Source organism: Phacochoerus africanus, chromosome 14 (assembly GCF_016906955.1).
Source record: "Phacochoerus africanus isolate WHEZ1 chromosome 14, ROS_Pafr_v1, whole genome shotgun sequence".
Taxonomy (NCBI): Eukaryota; Metazoa; Chordata; class Mammalia; order Artiodactyla; family Suidae; genus Phacochoerus; species Phacochoerus africanus.
In genome coordinates this window covers 21,888,048-21,907,952 of record NC_062557.1, presented here as the reverse complement: position 1 = coordinate 21,907,952, position 19,905 = coordinate 21,888,048, and the positions used below count along the sequence as shown (strand labels likewise).

The window sequence follows — 19,905 nt, the reverse complement described above, 5'->3', positions numbered from 1 at the left end:
GAGCCATTATCATCTCATTACATCTTTCTTCTGACCCATTTTCTCAGTCCAGTTAAATGTATGTTTGACCTTATCAATGTCTTCTTACTGTATTCCCACTGTTATTTATTTATTTATTTTTTGTCTTTTTTTTTTTTTTTCTATTTCTTTGGGCCACTTTCGCGGCATATGGAGGTTCCCAGGCTAGGGGGCAAATCGGAGCTGTAGCCACCGGCCTACGCCAGAGCCACAGCAACGCGGGATCCGAGCCACGTCTGCGACCTACACCACAGCTCACAGGCAACGCCGGATCGTTAACCCACTGAGCAAGGGCAGGGACCGAACCCGCAACCTCATGGTTCCTAGTCGGATTCGTTAACCACTGCGCCACGATGGGAACTCCCCACTGTTATTTTTCTTATTGTCTCTTCTCTCCTGTGTTTTTCTCTTTCTTCCATGCTTCTTTTGGAATTGAATGTTATGTGTGTTCATTCTTTACTCCTTCATTTTTACCTTTAATTCCATATTCTAATTTTCTCTGCAGTTGTGTCCTAAATGTTAGCAAGTATGAGAGGTTTCTTTAAATTATAGAGAGGAATTTTGATACCTTCACAATAATTTATTCTTGGGAAAGGATACATTTCATGCCTACTTTCTTAATTGCTTACTTTATATGTAGTTTAACAAGGTAATATGATCATTTCTAATTCATTGCATTGTTTATGATGAATATAATAGTTAACAATTGGTGCTATTACTTCATTCATTTACCATTCACCTCTTATTCTATTCAGTTATGGCTCTATTCACTTATTAATCTATTATTTGTTATTCAATTTGTTATATTGATCAATTATTCTATTCTATTTCCTATTTATGATTCTATAATTTATCTTTCTATTATTTATCTTACTATTTTATTGCTCTATTATTCTATCATATTATTAGTTTATATTTTATACACTAGTAATAAGTCAATTCTTATCAATTATTAATTGAGCATCTTGCAGAAAACACTGTGCTAGATCTTGGGAATAAAATTGACGTCTCTGATCTTAAAGAACTTGTGTACAATTTTTGTTGCATTTTATTTATACGATCACAACAAGTCTTCTCTTATATTATTTTCACAATATTGAGAAAGTGTCAGAAAAGCTATTTACTTAAAAAAAAAACAACCAGAAAACAACAGAGCTTATTTACTGTCTCAGTGGTTGACCTAGTTGTAGACTCTCGGTTGCCGATGGCTTATTTGTCATCTTCCCTTGCTTACCCACAGCTGCCCTAGTTAGAGACCCAGTTTCCCTGTAGCTTGGTCCTATCCGCGCACCTTGTCCTCCCACTATGTACTTCATACCACCTTCGGTCACAGACTTGCAGTCATATCCTGCTACCCAGCTGTAGAAATCTAAATTCTCTCCCTAGTTTTGCTGCTGAATCTCTGAGCTATGGTCCCGTTGCTAAAACCAAGACCCCATCTGTCTCCTGCTGCCAAAGACTTGTGCCACCTCCGTAAGGCCCATTTGCCCAAATTCCTTTCCGCTGTCAAGCTGCTGGGACCACAGTGGGTGATGCTGGAGAGAACACCTCTGTTCCTGCTGTTGGGCTCTCCAAGTCGTTCTAGAATGTTCATGTCGTTAGTGGAGTGTCCTTTCTATATTAAATTCAACAAGCATTGATTGAGCACTTACTCTGACAGATACTGTGCTGGGAACCAGGGATAGTACACTGAGTCATCTACAGAATTTCAGCTCTGATGCATGTGTTTAAAATTAGCTAGTGTGTGTGGGATTTTATAGCTATTTCTAACACTGTCTCTGTAAGAAAATATATTCATGTTCCCAAATGTCAGCATGGGATGGTGCCTAAATAATCCAGGAGCTGCATTTTTGCTCTTCTAGCTCCCTAGTTGTTTTCTCATTGTTTACCAGCTGTGTGACATTGAAAGTTACTGAACATCTCTGTGCCTTGGTATTTTCTCATCTGTAAAATAAGGACACTTCATTGAGTTATTGTGAGGATTAAAGAAGTTATGGAGTTCCTGTTGTGGCTTAGTGGTTAACAAATCTGACTAAGCCACAGTCAGATTTGGCTTAGAGATTGTGGGATCCCTGGCCTCGCTCAGTGGGTTAAGGATCTGGTGTTGCTGTGAGCTGTGGTGTAGGTTGCAGATGCGGCTTGGATCCCGCGTTGCTGTGGCTCTGGCGTAGGCCGGTGGCTACAGCTCTGATTAGACCCCTAGCCTGGGAACCTCCAAAAAAAAAAAAAAAAGACACACACAAAATGACTGTAAAGGACAAGGATTAATATGTGACATGTGGCAGGTGTGAAAATTGTGAAATAGAAATAATCATAAACAACTCTTGGAATACAACCCCCTTTTGAACTGAAGGCTGCTTATGTCTTTATTGAAAAATTGAGGTAGTTAGTTGTCATTTTGTCCTTGCTCATTTAAAAATAGTTCGGGAAGTTACTTGGTGGCTCAGTGGGTTAAGGATCCAGCATTGTCACAGCTGTGGCTTGAGGTGGATCCCTGGCCTGGGAAATTCTGCATGCCACAGGTGCAGCCAAAAAAATTAGTCCTGGGATTTTGATCATTAGCAGCAGTTACCTAAAACATAGAAATCAAGATTATGTATATATTGTGATGCATTATTTTTTACTTTAAAAATCCCACAGAATTATTACCTATAAGAAAGAGACTGAGAAGTTCCTGTCATGGCACAGGGGAAATGAATCTGACTAGTATCCATGAGCACATGGGTTCGATTCCTGGCCTCGCTCAGTGGGTTAAGGATCTGGCATGGATGTGAACTGTGGTATAGGTCAAAGACGCAGCTTGGATCCCGTGTTGCTGTGGCTTTGGCTGTGGCTGGCAGCTTACAGCTCTGATTCGACCCCTAGCCTGGAACTTCCATATGTCATGGTGTGGCCCTAAAAAACAAAGGGGAAAAAAAAAGAAAGAAAGAGGTTGAGGTGTGTAGGTTTCTTGATTGACTTATCAATTCTTCAATTACCAGATGGCATTTGCTGGAATCTCAGGCTGGACCAAATCTCTGTTGAATGTGGTTTTTCCAATCAGCAGCCTGTTTATACTGTGTTCTGGTAACGGGGGCTCCAGATGGGATGCTTTTCACCTGGGAGAAGCCCACTGTTGCAGATCCCAGTTATTATATCCTGACATGGCCTTACCTGTAGGAGTGCTTCTCGCCACAGAAACCTGTACTCACCCCTACACTACCACCCCTACTCTGCATCAAGTGTCACTTTTCAAAACTTTGTTCTAATGATTCATCAGAGTGAAGACTTGTTGCCCCTTTATGTAAGACCTCATTTTCTTGTCTCTCTCTTGTGTATTCATGCTTGAATTTCTGTGTCACTTTTGCCATTTTCAACCCTGGTCAGTGGATGTATTAGTGTATAAGTAAATAATAATTAGAATTGTGAGAGGCAGTCAGGATATTTTGCAGAGAAAGAAACCGAAGCTCGGAAGTTATGTTTTCCTTTCTGTAATACAATTCATTGGTGCAAGAACCAGGGTTAGAACCTGGGTGTCTCTCTCTCTCTCTTTTTTTTTTTTTTTGCTTTTTGGGCTACTCGCACAGCATATGGACGTTTCCAGGCTTGGGGTAGAATCAGAGCTGCAGCTTCTGGCCTACACCACAGCCACAGCAACTCCGGATCCAAGCCGTGTCTTCAACCTACGCCACAGCTCACGGTAGCACTGGATCCCCAACCCAGTGAGCGAGGCCAGGAAATGAACTGGCATCCTCATGTATACTTGTCAGATTCGTTTCCACTGCGCCACAGTGGGAACTCCGGAGGTCTCTTGACTCTGCCCAACGCATAATTTATTGCATCAAAGCAAGGGCAGGGCTAACACACCTCCTCTAGGCTGTTACCCTCACCGAGGGGGTCCCTGACCCCCCACTTGTGGTGAGGTGGGTTAAAGATGCAGCATTGTCTCTGCAGCAGCTCAAGTCCCTGCTGTAGTGTAGGTTCAATCCCTGGCCTGGGAACTTTTGCATGGTGTGAGCAGTGTCAAAAAAATTTTTTTATTGCATCTGTATATTAAAATTTTAATGCAATCTATAAATGTAAAGTATAATCACCAATGAATTGTGATGCCAGTGTTTATTTCCTTGAATTCTGTCTTCAGGAGAAATCAATATTAAAAGTGGGAAGGAAGGGAGGAATGAGTTTTATGTCTGGAAGATGAATTTTATGTCAGACTTAGGGGAATACCCGTTTATGCATTTTTTCTTCTTGCATTTCTAGGCCCAGAAACTTAATTGCAGCAATAGGTTAAAAAATAATGTTTTCTGATGTGTCTGAAACATGTCTTTGTATTGATTGAATTTCCCATTTCTGCCTCGAAAGATATTGCAATGAATGTCAGTTTTTCTTAAACTTGCCTTGATGCAGTTATTCTTCACATACACACAAACCTACCCTCCTACATAGTCAGAGCTTCCAAACATAGTCAAATGCCTCTGGTCCTGAGTGGAGATTTAGGTTCAGCCAGGGGTAGCTGTTTGGTTTTTTTTTTTTTCTTCTTCTTCTTCTTCTTTGGCTGCCATGTGGTGCATGGACATCCCAGGACAGGTATCAGATCCAAGCTGTAGTTGTGACCTAAGCCACAGCTGTGGCAACACCAGATCCTTAATCCACTATGCTGGGCTGGGGATCGAACCTATATCCCAAGGCGCCAGAGACACTGCTGATCCCACTGTGTCACAGAGGGATCTCCCAGGGATAACTGTTTTTATCTTCTGTTTTATGTAGGGGCTGAGGGGCTACTCAGTCTTCCCCATGATTGGGTTTGGCTGTATGCACTGGCAGATGGGCAGGGATTTCTAAGGAAGGACACTAAGAGAGAACTCACTTTAAGGAAAGATACACTTCTCCATGAGCTACAGGTGACTATGGAGCCTGGACATCCAGGGGACATGGAGGTCTTGAGTGTGGAGTGCTAATCCACCCTGGTGGTCCAAGTGTAGGAGTTATGGGGGCGAGTGTGTTGAAGCAGAGTGGGGCCCTGCTGTGAGATCCACTTGTGTAGTGAAGAGTTAACCCAGAAGGACTGGGATGCACAGACCCTGCATGTTCCAAAGAAAAGTCTGGCCCTTACCCATCTCCTGGGAGGTAACCACTAAGCCTTAGTGCATCCTGGCAGATGAAAGTGTCTTTGTGGATGCAGATAGTTTATGCTAACAATGTGATTCATGGTGGGTCCTTGAGCTACAGTGTATCAGTTACCTCTGAAGGACTGAAGGTCGAATAAGCCTAAGTAACTAAGGTGACTCAGTAACTAAGGTGAAACACATGGGTGCTCCATGCCTATAGGACCAACCCTCAATAGAAACCCATAGCACTAAGGTTTGGGTGAGCTTCCCTTGTTGGCAATACTACACACATGTCATACCTCATTTTTGGGAGAAATAAGGCTCTTTGTAGAATTGCACTGTGAAAAGACAACTGGAAGCTTATGTTTCCTGGTCTCTCCTATGCACCTTTTGCCTTTGCTGATTTTGATCGATATCCTTTCACTGCAATAAACCATAACCATGAGTACAACAGCTTTTCTGAGTTCTGGGAGTCCTCCTGACAAATTGTTGAACCTGAGGATGGTCTCAGAGATCACCCACACACTTGTGCAGAGCAGAGCTCAGAGAAGAGAGGGAAGGAAGAGTCTTTCCTTTCTCACATTAAGATGACAACTCCCCAGTTGTTGTCCCATCCTTAGTTTCAATGGCCTAGTGCAGAGCATTAAATTATAGAGGAAAAGGCTAGTCATCAGAGATTCTATGTGTAGATTTATAGGTGGGGATTAAAGAATTAGAAAAATTAGTGTATAAATGTTAAGACTTTACCTGGCACAACATGTAAATCAACTGTATTTTAATAAAAAAAGAGATGTCACTGATACCTACATACTTTTAATCATGCTTTAAAGTTCCTAAATCTTCTAGATAACTTAAAAATTGCTATGTGTAAATATACCCCTCTTTATATCAAGCAGGTAAGAGGCCCTGATGAACCAAGGCAGTCACATTCTTCTTCCCTTTCTGGAGAGCTTCCAGCTACATCCTACCTTAGACACTGGTTTGAACATGTTAGTGACCTTGCCGTGTTGTGCCTCCCCCCCTGAGCAGGAACACATTGGCCTTCCTGGGCACCGTTTTCCTATGGGCATGAGCATCACAAAGAATAGGATCAGGAGCTATGCTTTCTCTGTGCTCTTTGTAGTCTTGCCATGTTGGCAGTGCATTCATTGGAATTAGGTCATTTTTCTCCTGAAGGAGTCTGCTATCTTTGCCTGATTTTTTCAGTCCATTGCCTGAGCCTTATCCTAAAGTAGGGAGACGGAGTTCCCGTCGTGGCGCAGTGGTTAACGAATCCGACTAGGAACCATGAGGTTGCGGGTTCGGTTCCTGCCCTTGCTCAGTGGGTTAACGATCCGGTGTTGCCTGTGAGCTGTGGTGTAGGTCACAGACGCAGCTCGGATCCTGCGTTGCTGTGGCTCTGGCGTAGGCCGGTGGCTGCAGCTCCGATTCAGCCCCTAGCCTGGGAACCTCCATATGCCGCAGGAGCGGCCCAAGAAATAGCAAAAAAAGACCAAAAAAAGACCAAAAAAAAAGTAGGGAGAATTACCATTCAGCTTTTTTTTTTGTCTTCTTGTCTTTTCTAGGGCCATACCCATGGTGTATGAAGGTTCCCAGGCTAGGGGTCTAATTGGAGCTATAGCCACCGGCTTTCACCACAGCCACAGCAATGCCAGATCCAAGCCGCATCTGCAACCTACCGCAGCTCATGGCAATGCCAGATCCTTAACCCACTGAGCGAGGCCAGGGATGGAACCAGCAACCTCATGGTTCCTAGTCAGATTCATTAACCACTGAGCCACGATGGGAACTCCACCATTCAGCTTTAAAAGGATTGATAAGATTTCCTCTTTCCTTCTGAGTTCCAGGGCTGACTCGGAGTCAACCCTTCATCCATTGAGGCCTTAGTCCCTTTTGGGGAAACTTGGCAGGGATTTGATCATCTCTAAGCTCTCCTGTGTCTTTAAAGTTCTCTGATATCATGAACTTAATTTTTACATTTTAATTTCTTCATCATATAGCTACGTTTATTTATTTATTTATTTTATTTTATTTTTTTGCTGCACTCATGGCATATGGAATTTCCCAGGCCAAGGACTGAATGCAAGTCACAGCTTTGACCTACACCCTAACTGCGCAATGCTGGATCATTAACCCACTGCACCGGGCTGGGGATTGAATCTGCACTTCTGCAGTGACCTAAGCCACTGCAGAGACAGCACCAAATCCTTAACCTGCTGCGCCACAGCAGGACCTCCCAATTATTTTTATTTTTTCTTCCAGTTGTATTGAGATATAATTGACCTACAGTACTATATAAGTTTAGGTTGTGCAGCTTAATGACTTGACTTACATACATCATGAAGTGATGATCACAGTAAGTTTAGTGAACATCCATCATCTCATATATAGAATTTTTAAAACAGAAGAAAAAAATTTTTGTGATGAGAGTTCTTGGGATCTACTCTCTTCATTTTCATATATAACATAGAGCAGTGTTAATCTTATTTATCAAGTTGTACATTGCATTCTTAGTGCTTATTTATTATATGACTGGAAGTACCTTTTGATATAGCTACGTTTGATGAGGGTTTAAGTATGAACCAGGTACTTTTCAAAGTACATAGATTGGATATTTAATCCTCACAATGAGGCAGGAGGTAGATGGGCTCCAGGCTAGACATTTGCAACTAGCCTCTTATTTGCACTTCCCAAAGCAAGAGAGAGGGACAACCAGCCTCACATGTATACTTCTTGAGGCAGGAGATGGTGGGCTCCGGGACAAACATTTACAACCAGCCACCGATCTGTACTTCAAGATAGAAATAACAACAGGCGCAAGGGAAATAACTGGTACTTGTCTTCTGTGACTGTTAAACAATGGCAATGACAGGATCAAAAGAGGGGCCTGAGCCCTGCTTGGACAAAACTCCAAGAGGTCATGACTCCCCCTCCACAGCATCTGGGAGACGCCCAACCACACATGTGCAGAGTGACGTCTCTGGGTCCAAAGGGGAGGGGGTGCCAGGCTGTAATGCGTGTAGATAACCTTCCCACCATGCTTTGCTTTGGAATCCATCTCGGCCAAAAGGTGTGCATGCAGACTGGGGGAGAGGCCTGGGTCTCATCAGGTGTAAAAGATAAAGGGAGATAATCGGCCCGAGGAGGCAAAAACCCAGAACTGTCCCATGTAAATGATTAAATCACCTCCGTGGCACGCTTCTCATTCAGGGGGAGGCCCACAACCCTACTCCTTTGGGTGTGTGGTACTGCTTTGCTTCTGCCTTAAGTAGACTCATCCCCCGTGTGCTCTCCCACATGCTGTACTGTGTTTCTAACGATACACTTGACACCTATTTTTACAGTCTTTGCCTCCTTGAAACATTTTTGCTTTCAACGGGGGCGAGAATCAGGGCAATTCTGCTTTTAACCATTAGCTTAGTCTAGTGGCTAGGATTCCTGGTTTCCAGCCAGGCTGCCCAGGTTCAATTCCTGAGCAGAGAATTAAGATCTCGCTTCAAGCCGTCACCCACTGCTGTCTCTCCAAGCTCAACAACAACCCTCTGAAGTAGGTATCATCATCATTATCCCTGTTTTACAGGTAATGAAATCAAGGGACAGAACAGTTAGATAATGTTCTCAAGAACACACAAGTAGAGAGAGGTAGAAATTATTTTGAATCCAGGCAGCTCAGGGCCCTATCCCTTAAGCCCACTTCAGTGGTGCCTTTTCTAAGAAGTAAGTTAGGGAATATATGTTTCCTTATTTGGCTATGTTAGTTTGATTCCTTCGTGAGATTGTCATGGTCCTAGCACAGGTCAGAAAAGAATTTCCAGACACAGAGACAAAGTGAGAAGAGAGCTAAGAGATGCTGCTGGCACAGCGGGATGCCCCCGATGATTAGGGAGAGCTGACCCCAATGGAAGTTAGCTGCTTTTTTTTTTTTTTTTGTCTTTTTAGGGCCATATTCACAGCATACGGAAGTTCCCAGGCTAAGGATCATAGGGATCCAATCGGAGCTGTAGCTGCAGACCTATAGCCCAGCCACAGCAACGCCAGATCCTAGCTCTGTCTGCGACCTACGCTACAGCTCATAGCAATGCTGGATCCTTAACCCACTGAGCGAGGCCAGAAATTGAACCTGTATCTTCATTACCAGTTCATTACTGCTGAGCCACAATGGGAGCTCCCTTGGCTGCTTCTTTTTCTAGCCAGAGGGTGAGGGAAAGGGTGTGGGGGGAGTTCCCGTCATGGCTCAGTGGTTAACAAATCCAACTAGGGACCATGAGGTTGAGGGTTTGATCCCTGGCCTTGCTCAGTGGGTTAAGGATCCGGCATTGACGTGAGCTGTGGTGTTGGTTGCAGATGTGGCTAGGATCTGGCATTGCTGTGGCTGTGGCATAAGTTGGCAGCTACAGCTTTGATCTGACTCCTAGCTTGGGAACTTCCATATGCTGGGGTGTGGCCCTAAAAAGACAAATAAATAAATAAACAAACAAATGGTATGATAATCTCTAGGTTCATCCATGTTGCTGCAAATGGCCTTATTTCATTCCCTTTTTATGGCTGAATAATATTCCATTGTATATATGTATCACATCTTCTTTATCCATTCCTCTGTCTGTGGACATTTACCTTACAATAACCACTTGAGAGTGGTACTACTACTATTTTACAGATGAGTCTGAGATAGATACATTTTAGCTATTATGAAAAGGAACAGCCTTGTTATATGTCAAAGTATGGCAGTTCAGGGATTTCAGTGGATGTATTTTTATTCCTTTTGAAATTACCTCATTTTGAATTATTGGGAAAGCCTCATGAAAATCTAGGGGGAAATCTGTTAATTATTCTTTAAAGTTGTTCTACACATCAAGAGCTGTTAGGTGTTCATATGTCTGTACCACAGACATAAGCATTTTAAAGAAAAGACAGTACCACCAGGGATAACTTGCTAAAGAAAGAAGGTTTATTGACTACAAAGAATTGACAACACTTTCTGGAAAGTAATCAAATGAGTCATCATATTTGTATGTGACTGTTCTTCCAGATGAATGGGAAAATATACTATTGATTGCCCAGATAGAGATTATATTTCAGTAATAGAAAGACAACAAGACAGATTTTTTTCTTAGACTTGATCATTTTTTTCCAGACAGATATATAACGCCTTCTCTTCTCCAAGAGTATGTGGCATACACTCTTTCTTATGTATCAATTTAATTGCTTTGAGATTTCTCTTCCAGGGAGTGGAGCCTGGTGGTGAGTATTTTGCTGCGTTGGTCTACCTCCTCAAGAACTTTCTTGACCACTATGGCTTTGACTGGATCTAAAAGTTAAATGTCAAAAGGAGATTTTAGAAACCTGAAACAAGATGAGTAAGATCACAATAGTTAAAATGTGGCAGCAACCCAAGTGGCCCTTAATAGATGGATACATTAACCATACAGTAGAATATTATTCACTCCCAAAGGAAGGAAATTCTGACACATGCTACAGCATGGATGAGTCTTACAGATATCATGCTAAGTGAAATAAGTCAGTCACCCAAAGACAAATATTGTATAATTCCACTTACAGGATGTGCCTAGAGTAATCAAATTCATAGTGAGAAAAAGTAGAATGGTGGTTTGCCAGAAGATGGGAGGAGGAGGAAATGGGAGCTATTGGTTAGTAGGTACAGAGTTTCAGTTTTGCAAGATGAAAAGAGTTCTAGAGATGGATGGTATTGATGGTTGCTCAATAATATGAATGTACTTCATGCCACTGAGTACTGCACTTAGAATGCTTAAGATATTTCATTTTATGTTCTGTGTATTTTACCACAATAAAAAAACACTGGAGGAGTTCCCCTTGCAGCACGTCGGAAATGAATCCGACAAGTATTCATGAGAATGCAGGTTCCATTCATGGCCTCGCTCGGTGGGTTAAGGATCTGGCGTTGCTGTGAGCTGTGGCACAGGTTGTAGACTTGGCTCAGATCCCGTGTTGCTGTGGCTGTGGTGTAGGCCAGCAGCTGTAGCTCCGATTAGGCCCCTAGCCTGGGAACCTCCATATGCCGTTGGTGTGTTGGTGCGGCCCTTGAAAGCAAAAAAAAAAAAAAAAAAAAAAGAAGAAGAAAGAAAAGAAAAGAAAATGAAGTAGAACATAAGAACAGAGTGCCCTTTAATTACCTTTGAGTTGGGCTCCCATGTTTCCAGATCCGTAATCTTTAGACTTGTAACCTCCAGACTTGCAAGCCCTGTGGACACATATTGTTGAAAACATCACAAAAGAGAGTGATTTAGAGAGAACTCCACCAACTCTAGATTCACTCTTCCGTTTTCCTTAGCTGTTTGGTGAGAACAGCTTCAGTGGGTTACACAGGTGAAAGTACTCTGCTTTAGCATCAAGAGGTGATCTTTTAAATTTTCGTACAGGGCTTGTTGCACTTTGGTTTTGTAAGATGTGGCTAATTTGCATCTTGGCAGTAGTGTAATATGTTTAATATTTAGCATTCATGATAGTAAACGTGGTCCTTTCACTGTGTTCACTTTCTAGGGATCTGTTTCAAGCAGATTGCAGTATATTTCATCCTCCCTGTAAAACATGCCACCTACCCTTCCTCTCCACCGATGAGGAGACAGTAGGTCTCAATTTCTTTTTCCAGGTGGACCTTGATGTCCAGGAGCTGCTCGTACTCCAGCTTCTGGCCCTCGGTCTCAGTCCTGACCTGGTGCAGCTGCTCCTCCAGGGCCCCAATCTGAGCCTGGATCTGGGCCAGCTGCGCGCAGTAGTTGCCCTCCGTCTCGGTCAAGGAGCACTCCAGGGAGTGTTTCTGTCAGGAAACAATAGAGAACCTGAGATATAAACACACATAATGCAGAAATTTGCTTCAATAGATGACTTTCTCCTCTTGTGAACTTTGCCCATCGTTGTTTTAGATTTCACATCGACACACAGTTAAGAAGACTTAAAAGTCAGCAAGTTGTTCCTTTTTGGTAAAATAGCCTAAAGACACTGACAGTGCTTTTTTAGCTATTATACAAAATTCTCTTCTCAGGAGCTTCCGGGTTGTCTAGTGGATTTGGCACTTCCACCGTTGTGGATGGGGGTTCAAACCCTGGTCTAAGAAGCCAGATCCCAGGTGATGCCCCTGCACGCCATGGCCAAAAAAGGGGGGGTGGGGAGAATTTCCTCTTCTTATGTTCTAAGTTAATTACAAAAAAATACGTAAGGATATATTCCTAACATGGTTAAGGGCTTTCACACCCACCAAGACGCATTTAAAATGATACCCGGGGAGATGGTAAAAGATCGGCCTTATCGTACCGTGGCTAAGAGAGACTGAAGTTCAATTTCCAGGGTTTGGAGGTTGCGCTTCATCTCAGTCAACTCGTTCCGGGCCGAGGTGGTGGCGCCCGCGTCCTCAGAGATCTGCTGTTGCAGCGAAGCGCTCTGAAAAGGTGTTAGGGAGGGAGTACATCTTAGTTTTGTGAACCTCACTCAAACGCAGCGGGAGTGTGTTCCGGCCTAGACTCACCTTTTCATTGAACCAGGCCTCCGCATCCCTGCGGTTCTGCTCGGCCAGGGCTTCGTACTCCGCCCGCATGTTGTTCAGCAGAACCGTGAGGTCCACACCGGGCGCCGCGTTCATCTCCACGTTCACGTTGCCTCCGGCCGCGCACTGCAGAACTTGCATTTCCTGTGGGCAGGAGGAAGAGCGTTCAGCTCAGCCACGCAGGCGTGTTGCATAAAGGCTAGAGGCTCAGCTTTGGTAGGGTTCCTAGAGTTCCTCTGGGTCCATCTCCCAGGCGGTGCAGTGACCCCTCCATTTTGCATATTCTGCCTCCTGAAGTAGCCTGTTTTATTCTTGAAGAGTTTGAAGGGCTCCAAAGCTCTTCCTTGTGGTGAAGTGAATTCCTACTCCTGTAAATTCATCGGTTTTAGTTCTTCAGCACGGGAGAAAGTCTTACTTCCTTTTCCAAATGAAAGTCCTTTAAGATATTTATAATGAACTATCCATCACCTATTTCATTCATTTATGGCCAGAAGTGTCTCCCCCTTGGGGATCTGGTCTTCATTTCACTTAGACACCAGCTTAGATGTGTCCTCAGCTCAGTTCTAGCCTGACCACAGACAAGAGGTCCAAGAGCTGAGTCTGAAGAATTCTGAACAATTGAGATAACTATGAATAAATAAATAAATGTCTGTTTATATGTTTATTTATAATTATAAGCATACTTATTTGCAATGACTAAAGGAAAGAACATCATTCTCTAAAGAATCCTAGTTATGAATTAAGCTATGAACCTTACACAGAGACATTATCATGTCACGGTGACTCTGGTGGAGGATGAATCTCTATGGGAACTCTGGTTCTGTCTTGGAATGGTTAAGCTGAGCTTGGGTAAATGCTTAACTATCAAGTCTTAAGCTGAAGTCTTGATTTTCAGATAGGAATAATAATAAAAAAAATCCTTTCCTGGGGTGTTGAAAGATGTGAAGGAACTATTCGTAATAAGACCCAGCAACACTACCTAGTGTATAAATGCTACATAAGCAGCGTTATTATGGTTATGCTCATCATCATAGAAGGTGGAATCAGTTGTGCAGCCCAAGTCTACATATTATTGCATCTGGAGTGTGGGCTGCTGGGTTGCACTGAGTCTGTTCTAAGACTGTGGGTGGCAGACATCGCTGCTGAAATCGTGTCCATTGAAACAACAGGGATCGGCTTGTGTTTCTGCTGTAGGAACCCTCCTCCCCACCCACGTCCCAGGCCCCGATCGGACCTAATGACAATCACGAGGCTTGCTTTTTTCCCTGCACCAAATCCCCCAGGTAATTCTAGCATTCTTGTCTCCCTGGTATCCCTATACCTCTTGCTCTAGATGGGGTTTTTAGTTCTAAGGATTTAATGAAAACACCTTTTGTTCAGGCAGAAGAAGAAAAAGATATAAATGTGCCTGTGGATTTGTCTGCAAGGTAATCATTTTAAAAAATCAACTGCACTTAATTCATCAAAAATTTGCTACATAGGAGTTCCCCTCACAGCTCAGCATTAGGCCTCACTAACATTCATGAGGACTCAGGTTTGATCCCTGGCCTTGCTCAGTGGGTTAAGGATCTGGCAATGCCGTGAGCTGTGGTGTAGGTGGCAGATGCGGCTCGGATCTGTCATTGCTGTGGCTGTGGTGTAGGCCAGCAGCTACAGCTCCGATTCGACCCCTAGCCTGGGAACCTCCATATGCCGCGGGAGCGGCCCTAGAAAAGGCAAAAAGGCAGGAAAAAAAAAAAAAAGAACACGCCTTAATATTAAGTATATACACTTAATGTGTGTATGAAGTAAACGTTTATGTGTTTTAAACCCACCACTGTTTTATAGAAATCTGGTTTGCTTAAGATGTCCTTAAAGTATATTTATTTTATCTAATTAGACGTAATCTCCAAGTGTGCCGTTTTAATGTCGCTATAATTACCTCACCGAAACACAGCTCTTATAACCCTGATTGGTGTGGAAAATAAGATTTTTTTTCCCCCCCATGGGAAATCTGATGAGCAATCAAGGGTGCCTTTGTACACATATTGCATCGCTTCTACAGCTAGCTCAGGGCTCACGCCTGTCTGACAGTGGGCATGGGTGCCGATTTCTTCTTTTAAGAAGTCACGTCCACTATCTCCCGTCCGACGGTTAGTGTCTGCAGAGGGATGGCAGCATGCCGTCAGCGCTTACCTCTTTATGGTTCTTCTTGAGGTACGTCAGCTCTTCACTTAGGGTTTCGTACTGAATCTCCAGGTCTGTCCTGCACAGGGTGATCTCATCCAGAACCCTGCGTAGCCCATTGACGTCGCTTTCCACGCTCTGGTGCAGAGCCAGCTCATTCTCATACCTTAAAGATTTTTCCAGTTGGTCACATGGTTAGAGAAATAGTCACCATTCAATGATCAAATGCTAGAATTCTGAAATTTTCAAGTGACCAATTTGGCCCCTAGAGACATTTTCAAAGTTTTTTTTTGTTGTTTGTTTTTGCTTTTTTAGGGCCAAACCCACCGCATATGGAGATTCCCAGGCTAGGGGTCGAATCGGAGCTGTAGCTGCTGGCCTACACCACAGCCACAGCAACGCCGGATCCTTAACCCACTGAGCAAAGCCAGGGATTGAACCTGCGTCCTCACAGACACTAGTCAGATTCATTTCCACTGAGCCACAATGGGAACTCTGACATTTTCAAAGTTTATTGTGTCTTAATAATTATTTTCTTTATTTCGAACTATTTCTTTGGCAGAAAAAGAACCAGGGTATTGGACTCTACTTTTATAGCTGTTCATACTTTATATTTCACAGCCAGAGTATAAAAAAGTAAGAACATTCTGTTTACTTGAAATGCATGTTTTACATTGTTGGCATAAGAGTTGGTAATATTTCACGAAGGATCGAAAAATAAGTTCACTTTATTACGTCCTGTTCATCTCCATGGAGTCTTTTCACTCTGTGAGTCTACTTACTTGAGTCTGAAGTCATCAGCGGTCAGCCTGGCATTATCGATCTGTAGAACAGCGTTAGCATTGCTGGTGGTGGAAGCAATGATCTAGAAACGGGAGTTTGACTTTTGAAAGGCAATTCATCACAATCAAGAAAGAACAAAAAGTAGGGTCTTCTAGATTAGGAAGTGGAAATAATCAAAATTAACATAGTTACTAGGTAGTGACATTTTAAGCCTGACCACTGAATCCACTTAGTGCTTATTTCCAGTGCTAACTTGAAATTTCCTTTAAGAAATCACAAATAGGAGCCATAAGTGTTTTCGGCATTCATTGAAGAAAGAAAAAGGACCTTTTAAATACAGGCGTTCCCTGGCCTGTATGGTTAATGATCCCATGCTGTCACTGCAGCGGCCTAGATCAGTGTTGTGGCCACAGGTTGGATCCCTGCCTGGGAAACTTACGCTTAAAAAAAAAAAGAAAGAAAACGAAATAAAAGTATTTAAAAAGGATGGCCAAATGTAAACTCTTACCTGATTTTTAAGATCATCAATTATCGGGAAGTATCTACTGTAGTCGTGATCAAGACCGCGGCAGGAACCGGGTCCAAATTTCTCATACCAGCCCTTGATCTTCTGCTCCAGGTCGGCGTTGGCCTCCTCCAGGGCGCGCACGTTGTCCAGGTAGGAGGCCAGGCGGTCATTGAGGTTCTGCATGGTCACCTTCTCGTTGCCGGAAAGGAGGCCCCCCTCATTCAGAGTGAAGCCGGCGCAGGGATTGCCCCCGACTCCATTGCCTCCCGAGGTGCTGCCACCAAAGGCACATGAGAAACTGCTTCCAATTCCAGGCACGCTGCAAGCATTTCCAGCCCCAAAGCTGGCTCCCCCACCGGAGAGCCTGAGCGATCCGGATGCTGTGGTGGGGCGAGCACAGGCCCTCCTGGATCCGCTGGAAAGTCGAAGAGACATGGTATCCAGGCGAGTGTGTGACGGAGCTGTGTTTGTGAAGACTGGAGTGGAGCGACTTCCCACCCCAGCAATTCTGTTGGCCCTTTTATAGACAATTCTCAAGTGTGTTCTGGATGAAGTTCTGCCTACATCGAGTCAAACGCGGCTTGCCAGCCTCAGCAAGTCAGCGTAATTGGGTGATTTTTTCTAATTAGTAACCAACTTTGCCCGACTCATTTCTGTAGGAGGGCAGTTGCCCCCAGGTTGGTGGTTATCTGAGAAATGGGTCTTGGGTGGAGTAATTTCAGGTTCCTTATTACATTTTGAAATTGTGAGTGAGTCATTTCTCACTTCCCTGCTTGGTAGATAAAATTTACCAGTCTACCGCACAATAAAAATCTGGCGTGATGGTTTTGGGCTATTCCGTCGCTAAGGCAGATTTTGATGTTTCTGAGACTTTCTCTGCTCCTTTTCTTTCCTTCCTTCCTTCTTTCCATCCTTCCTTTCTTTTTACAGCTCCACCTGCACATATGGAGGTTCCCAAGCTAGGGGTTGAATTGGCGCTGCAGCTGCCGGCCTGCACCACAGCCACAGCAACGCCAGATCCAAACTGCATCTGTGACTTATGCCGCAGCTTGTGGCAGTGCCAGATCCTTAACCCGCTGAGCGAGGCCAGGGATCGAACCGCATCCTCACGGACTCTGGGTTGTGTTCTTAACCCACTGAGTCACAATGGGAACTCCTGCTTCTATTTTTTTTTTTTTAACAATTCTTTCCACATCAGTAGAGAACAGAATTATAATCATTATTTCTCCAACCTGGATCTTCAGTCACCAATTCCCCCCACCTTCCACTCTTGCCATTGTTTCCGGTGGGCGGTAACTTCCATTTGGCTGACGTGCATCATATTTTGTTGACACTTACTTATGTCTGGGGATAGCTGTCTTCTCATATCCATTTTGGTAATTAGGAACACACCCCTAATTGCTGTTATGGGTTGTGGGAGTTTGGCAGGACATTAACTTAATTCCTGACCCTGCAGAATTTGAAGAAAACTGGAAGGAAATATTTCTTTTCACTTCATCATGGTTTAGCTTAGGCGAAAGTCATCAGTCAGCTGGCTATTTAGTGGATGTGGATTCCTGTATACTTATTACAAAGTCTCACTATTATGGAAATTTTGGGGAAAAAATCTGGAAATTGGCTAATGGACAAAATTTCCATGAATATTTGTTAAGTAAGGCTGTTGTGAACACCTGGGTTAATTCATTCATTTAACCAATATTTATTAAAAACCTACTATGTGCCAGTCATTGTTCTGATGCTTGTGATAAGTAGAGTCATATGTTATTTGCCCTTTTGTGACTAGCTTATTTCCCTTGGTGTCTGTGTAGTAGCATGTATCAGATTTTCCTTTCTTTTAAGACTGGTTAATGTTTCATTGCATGTTTATACCATATTTTGTTTATCCATTCATCAGTCAGTGAATACTTGGGTTGTATCCACGTTTTAGCTATTGTAAATAATGCTGCTGGGTATATGGGTGTATAAATACCTGTTCCAATCCCTGCTTACATGTTTTAAAAATATTTTTTTATTATGGAGTTCCGGTTGTGGTGCAGTGGAAATGAATCTGACTAGGAACCATGAGGTTGCGGGTTCGATCCCTGGCCTCGCTCAGTGGGTTAAGGATCTGGTGTTGCTGTGAGCTATGGTGTAGGTCATAGACGTGGCTAGGATCCCTCGTTGCTGTGGCTGTAGTGTAGGCCGGCAGCTATAGCTCTGATTGGACTCCTAGCCTGGGAACCTCCATGTGCCTCAGGTGCGTCCCTAAAAAAACAAAAAGACCCAAAAAATTTTTTTAAAAATTTTATTAAAGTATCATGGGTTTATATACACTGTAGTGCCAATATTTGCTGTACAGCAAAGTGACTCAGTTATACATATATCTACATTCTTTTTATATTCTTTTCCATCATGGTCTTTCCCTGGAGATTGGATATAGTTCCCTGTGCTGCACAGTAGGATCTTGTTCCCTGCTTACATTTTTATGAGAATATATCCCAATGTAGAACGACTCGATCATATAGGAATTCTATTTTGAACTTTTTGAAGAAATGCCATACTGTTTTCCATAATGACGCTACTGGACTTCTCGTGTGGCTCGCGGCATAACTACTCTGAGTTGCTTCCGTAATGACTCTTTCCCATATTTCACATTCCCATTCATTGTGCCCAAGAATTCTGACTTGTTCACATTATATCATCACCAATGTTTGCTATTTTCTTTCTTTCTTTCTCTCTGTCTGTCTTTCTTTCTTTTTTGATTTGCGTTTCCCTGATGATTGGCGTAGTTTTGATTGGCGTTTCCCTAAACCTCTTCATGTGCTTATTGGCCGTTTACATATCTTCTCTGGAGAAATGTCTATTGACGTCCTCGGCCCATTTAAGATACCATGTTAGTTTTTGCTGTTGTTAAGTTGTAAGAGTTTCTTATGTAGTCCTTTGCTCCCTCTCAGATGTTACATTTGGATAGTACCTTATGGTCACCCAATCTTCAAGGGTCATTCAAATGCCAGCAGACCTGAGTGGCATGATGGTGTGGAAACTGGTGATGGAGGGGCAATTGGAATGGCAAGAGATAGCAGATGGAACCAAATGTGGTAACATTATCTTAGTTTTTAAAATTTTATAAAAATTGCTATTTAAATGTAATTCTGGGGCCCCTCTTTGTGCTAATAATGAGGGGCCCTGAAGCTTAATGTGTCATCAGCATCATGGTAAATTCACCTCTCAACCACCCTGCCCACAGCTCCATCCCTCAGCCTGGTCCTCCGTCATACTTGGTTCTTCTAAGTTCTGCCTCTCTCCTTGGTTCCATGAGGTCAGCTAGTTACTTAAACATGTTTTTTGTTGTTGTTGCTGTTTTTATTGAGGCTTCTTCCACCATTCTGAACCAGATAGGCTTTCTCCATCTGCTTTCTTCCAAAATTCTTTAATCCACCTTTGTTTCTTCTCTTATTGTTATTATCATTATTATTTTAGGGCTGAAACGTATGGCATAAGGAGGTTCCCAAGCTAGGGGTTGAATCAGAGCTGTAGCTGCCGGCCTACGCCACAGCCACAGCAATGCAGGATCTGAGCTTCATCTGCAACCAACACTGCAGCTCATGGCAACACCAGATCCTTAACCCACTGAGTGAGGCGTGGTCAAACCTGTATCCTCATGGATACTAGTTAGGTTCGTTACCTCAGAGCCACAACAGGAACTCCTTATTCTTTTTTATCTTTGTGGTTTTATACCTTTTTCACTCTTTAAATGGGGTGTGGGGAGGGAGAAGAACCCACATGTTCAGTCAAGTGTGTTTTTGGAAAGAAGGTGTCAGTACTCTATCTGCACCATGATTGAA

General features: G+C 43.2%; 1 protein-coding gene and 1 long non-coding RNA gene across 2 annotated transcripts in view; one reads left to right on the top strand and one right to left on the bottom strand.

The window, feature by feature from the left end:
* The window catches only part of LOC125115234 (uncharacterized), a 108,948-nt gene that overhangs the window by 66,091 nt on the left and 22,952 nt on the right, over positions 1 to 19,905 (top strand). The window lies entirely within an intron of this gene.
* Positions 10,032 to 16,641, bottom strand: KRT25 (keratin 25). Its single transcript, XM_047759154.1, has 8 exons — positions 16,082 to 16,641; positions 15,573 to 15,655; positions 14,800 to 14,956; positions 12,607 to 12,768; positions 12,396 to 12,521; positions 11,684 to 11,901; positions 11,258 to 11,325; positions 10,032 to 10,413 (listed from the first exon to the last, which is right to left on the bottom strand). The coding sequence occupies exons 1-8, from the start codon at positions 16,514 to 16,516 to the stop codon at positions 10,304 to 10,306; spliced, it is 1,359 nt and encodes a 452-aa protein (XP_047615110.1). The 5' UTR covers positions 16,517 to 16,641; the 3' UTR covers positions 10,032 to 10,303.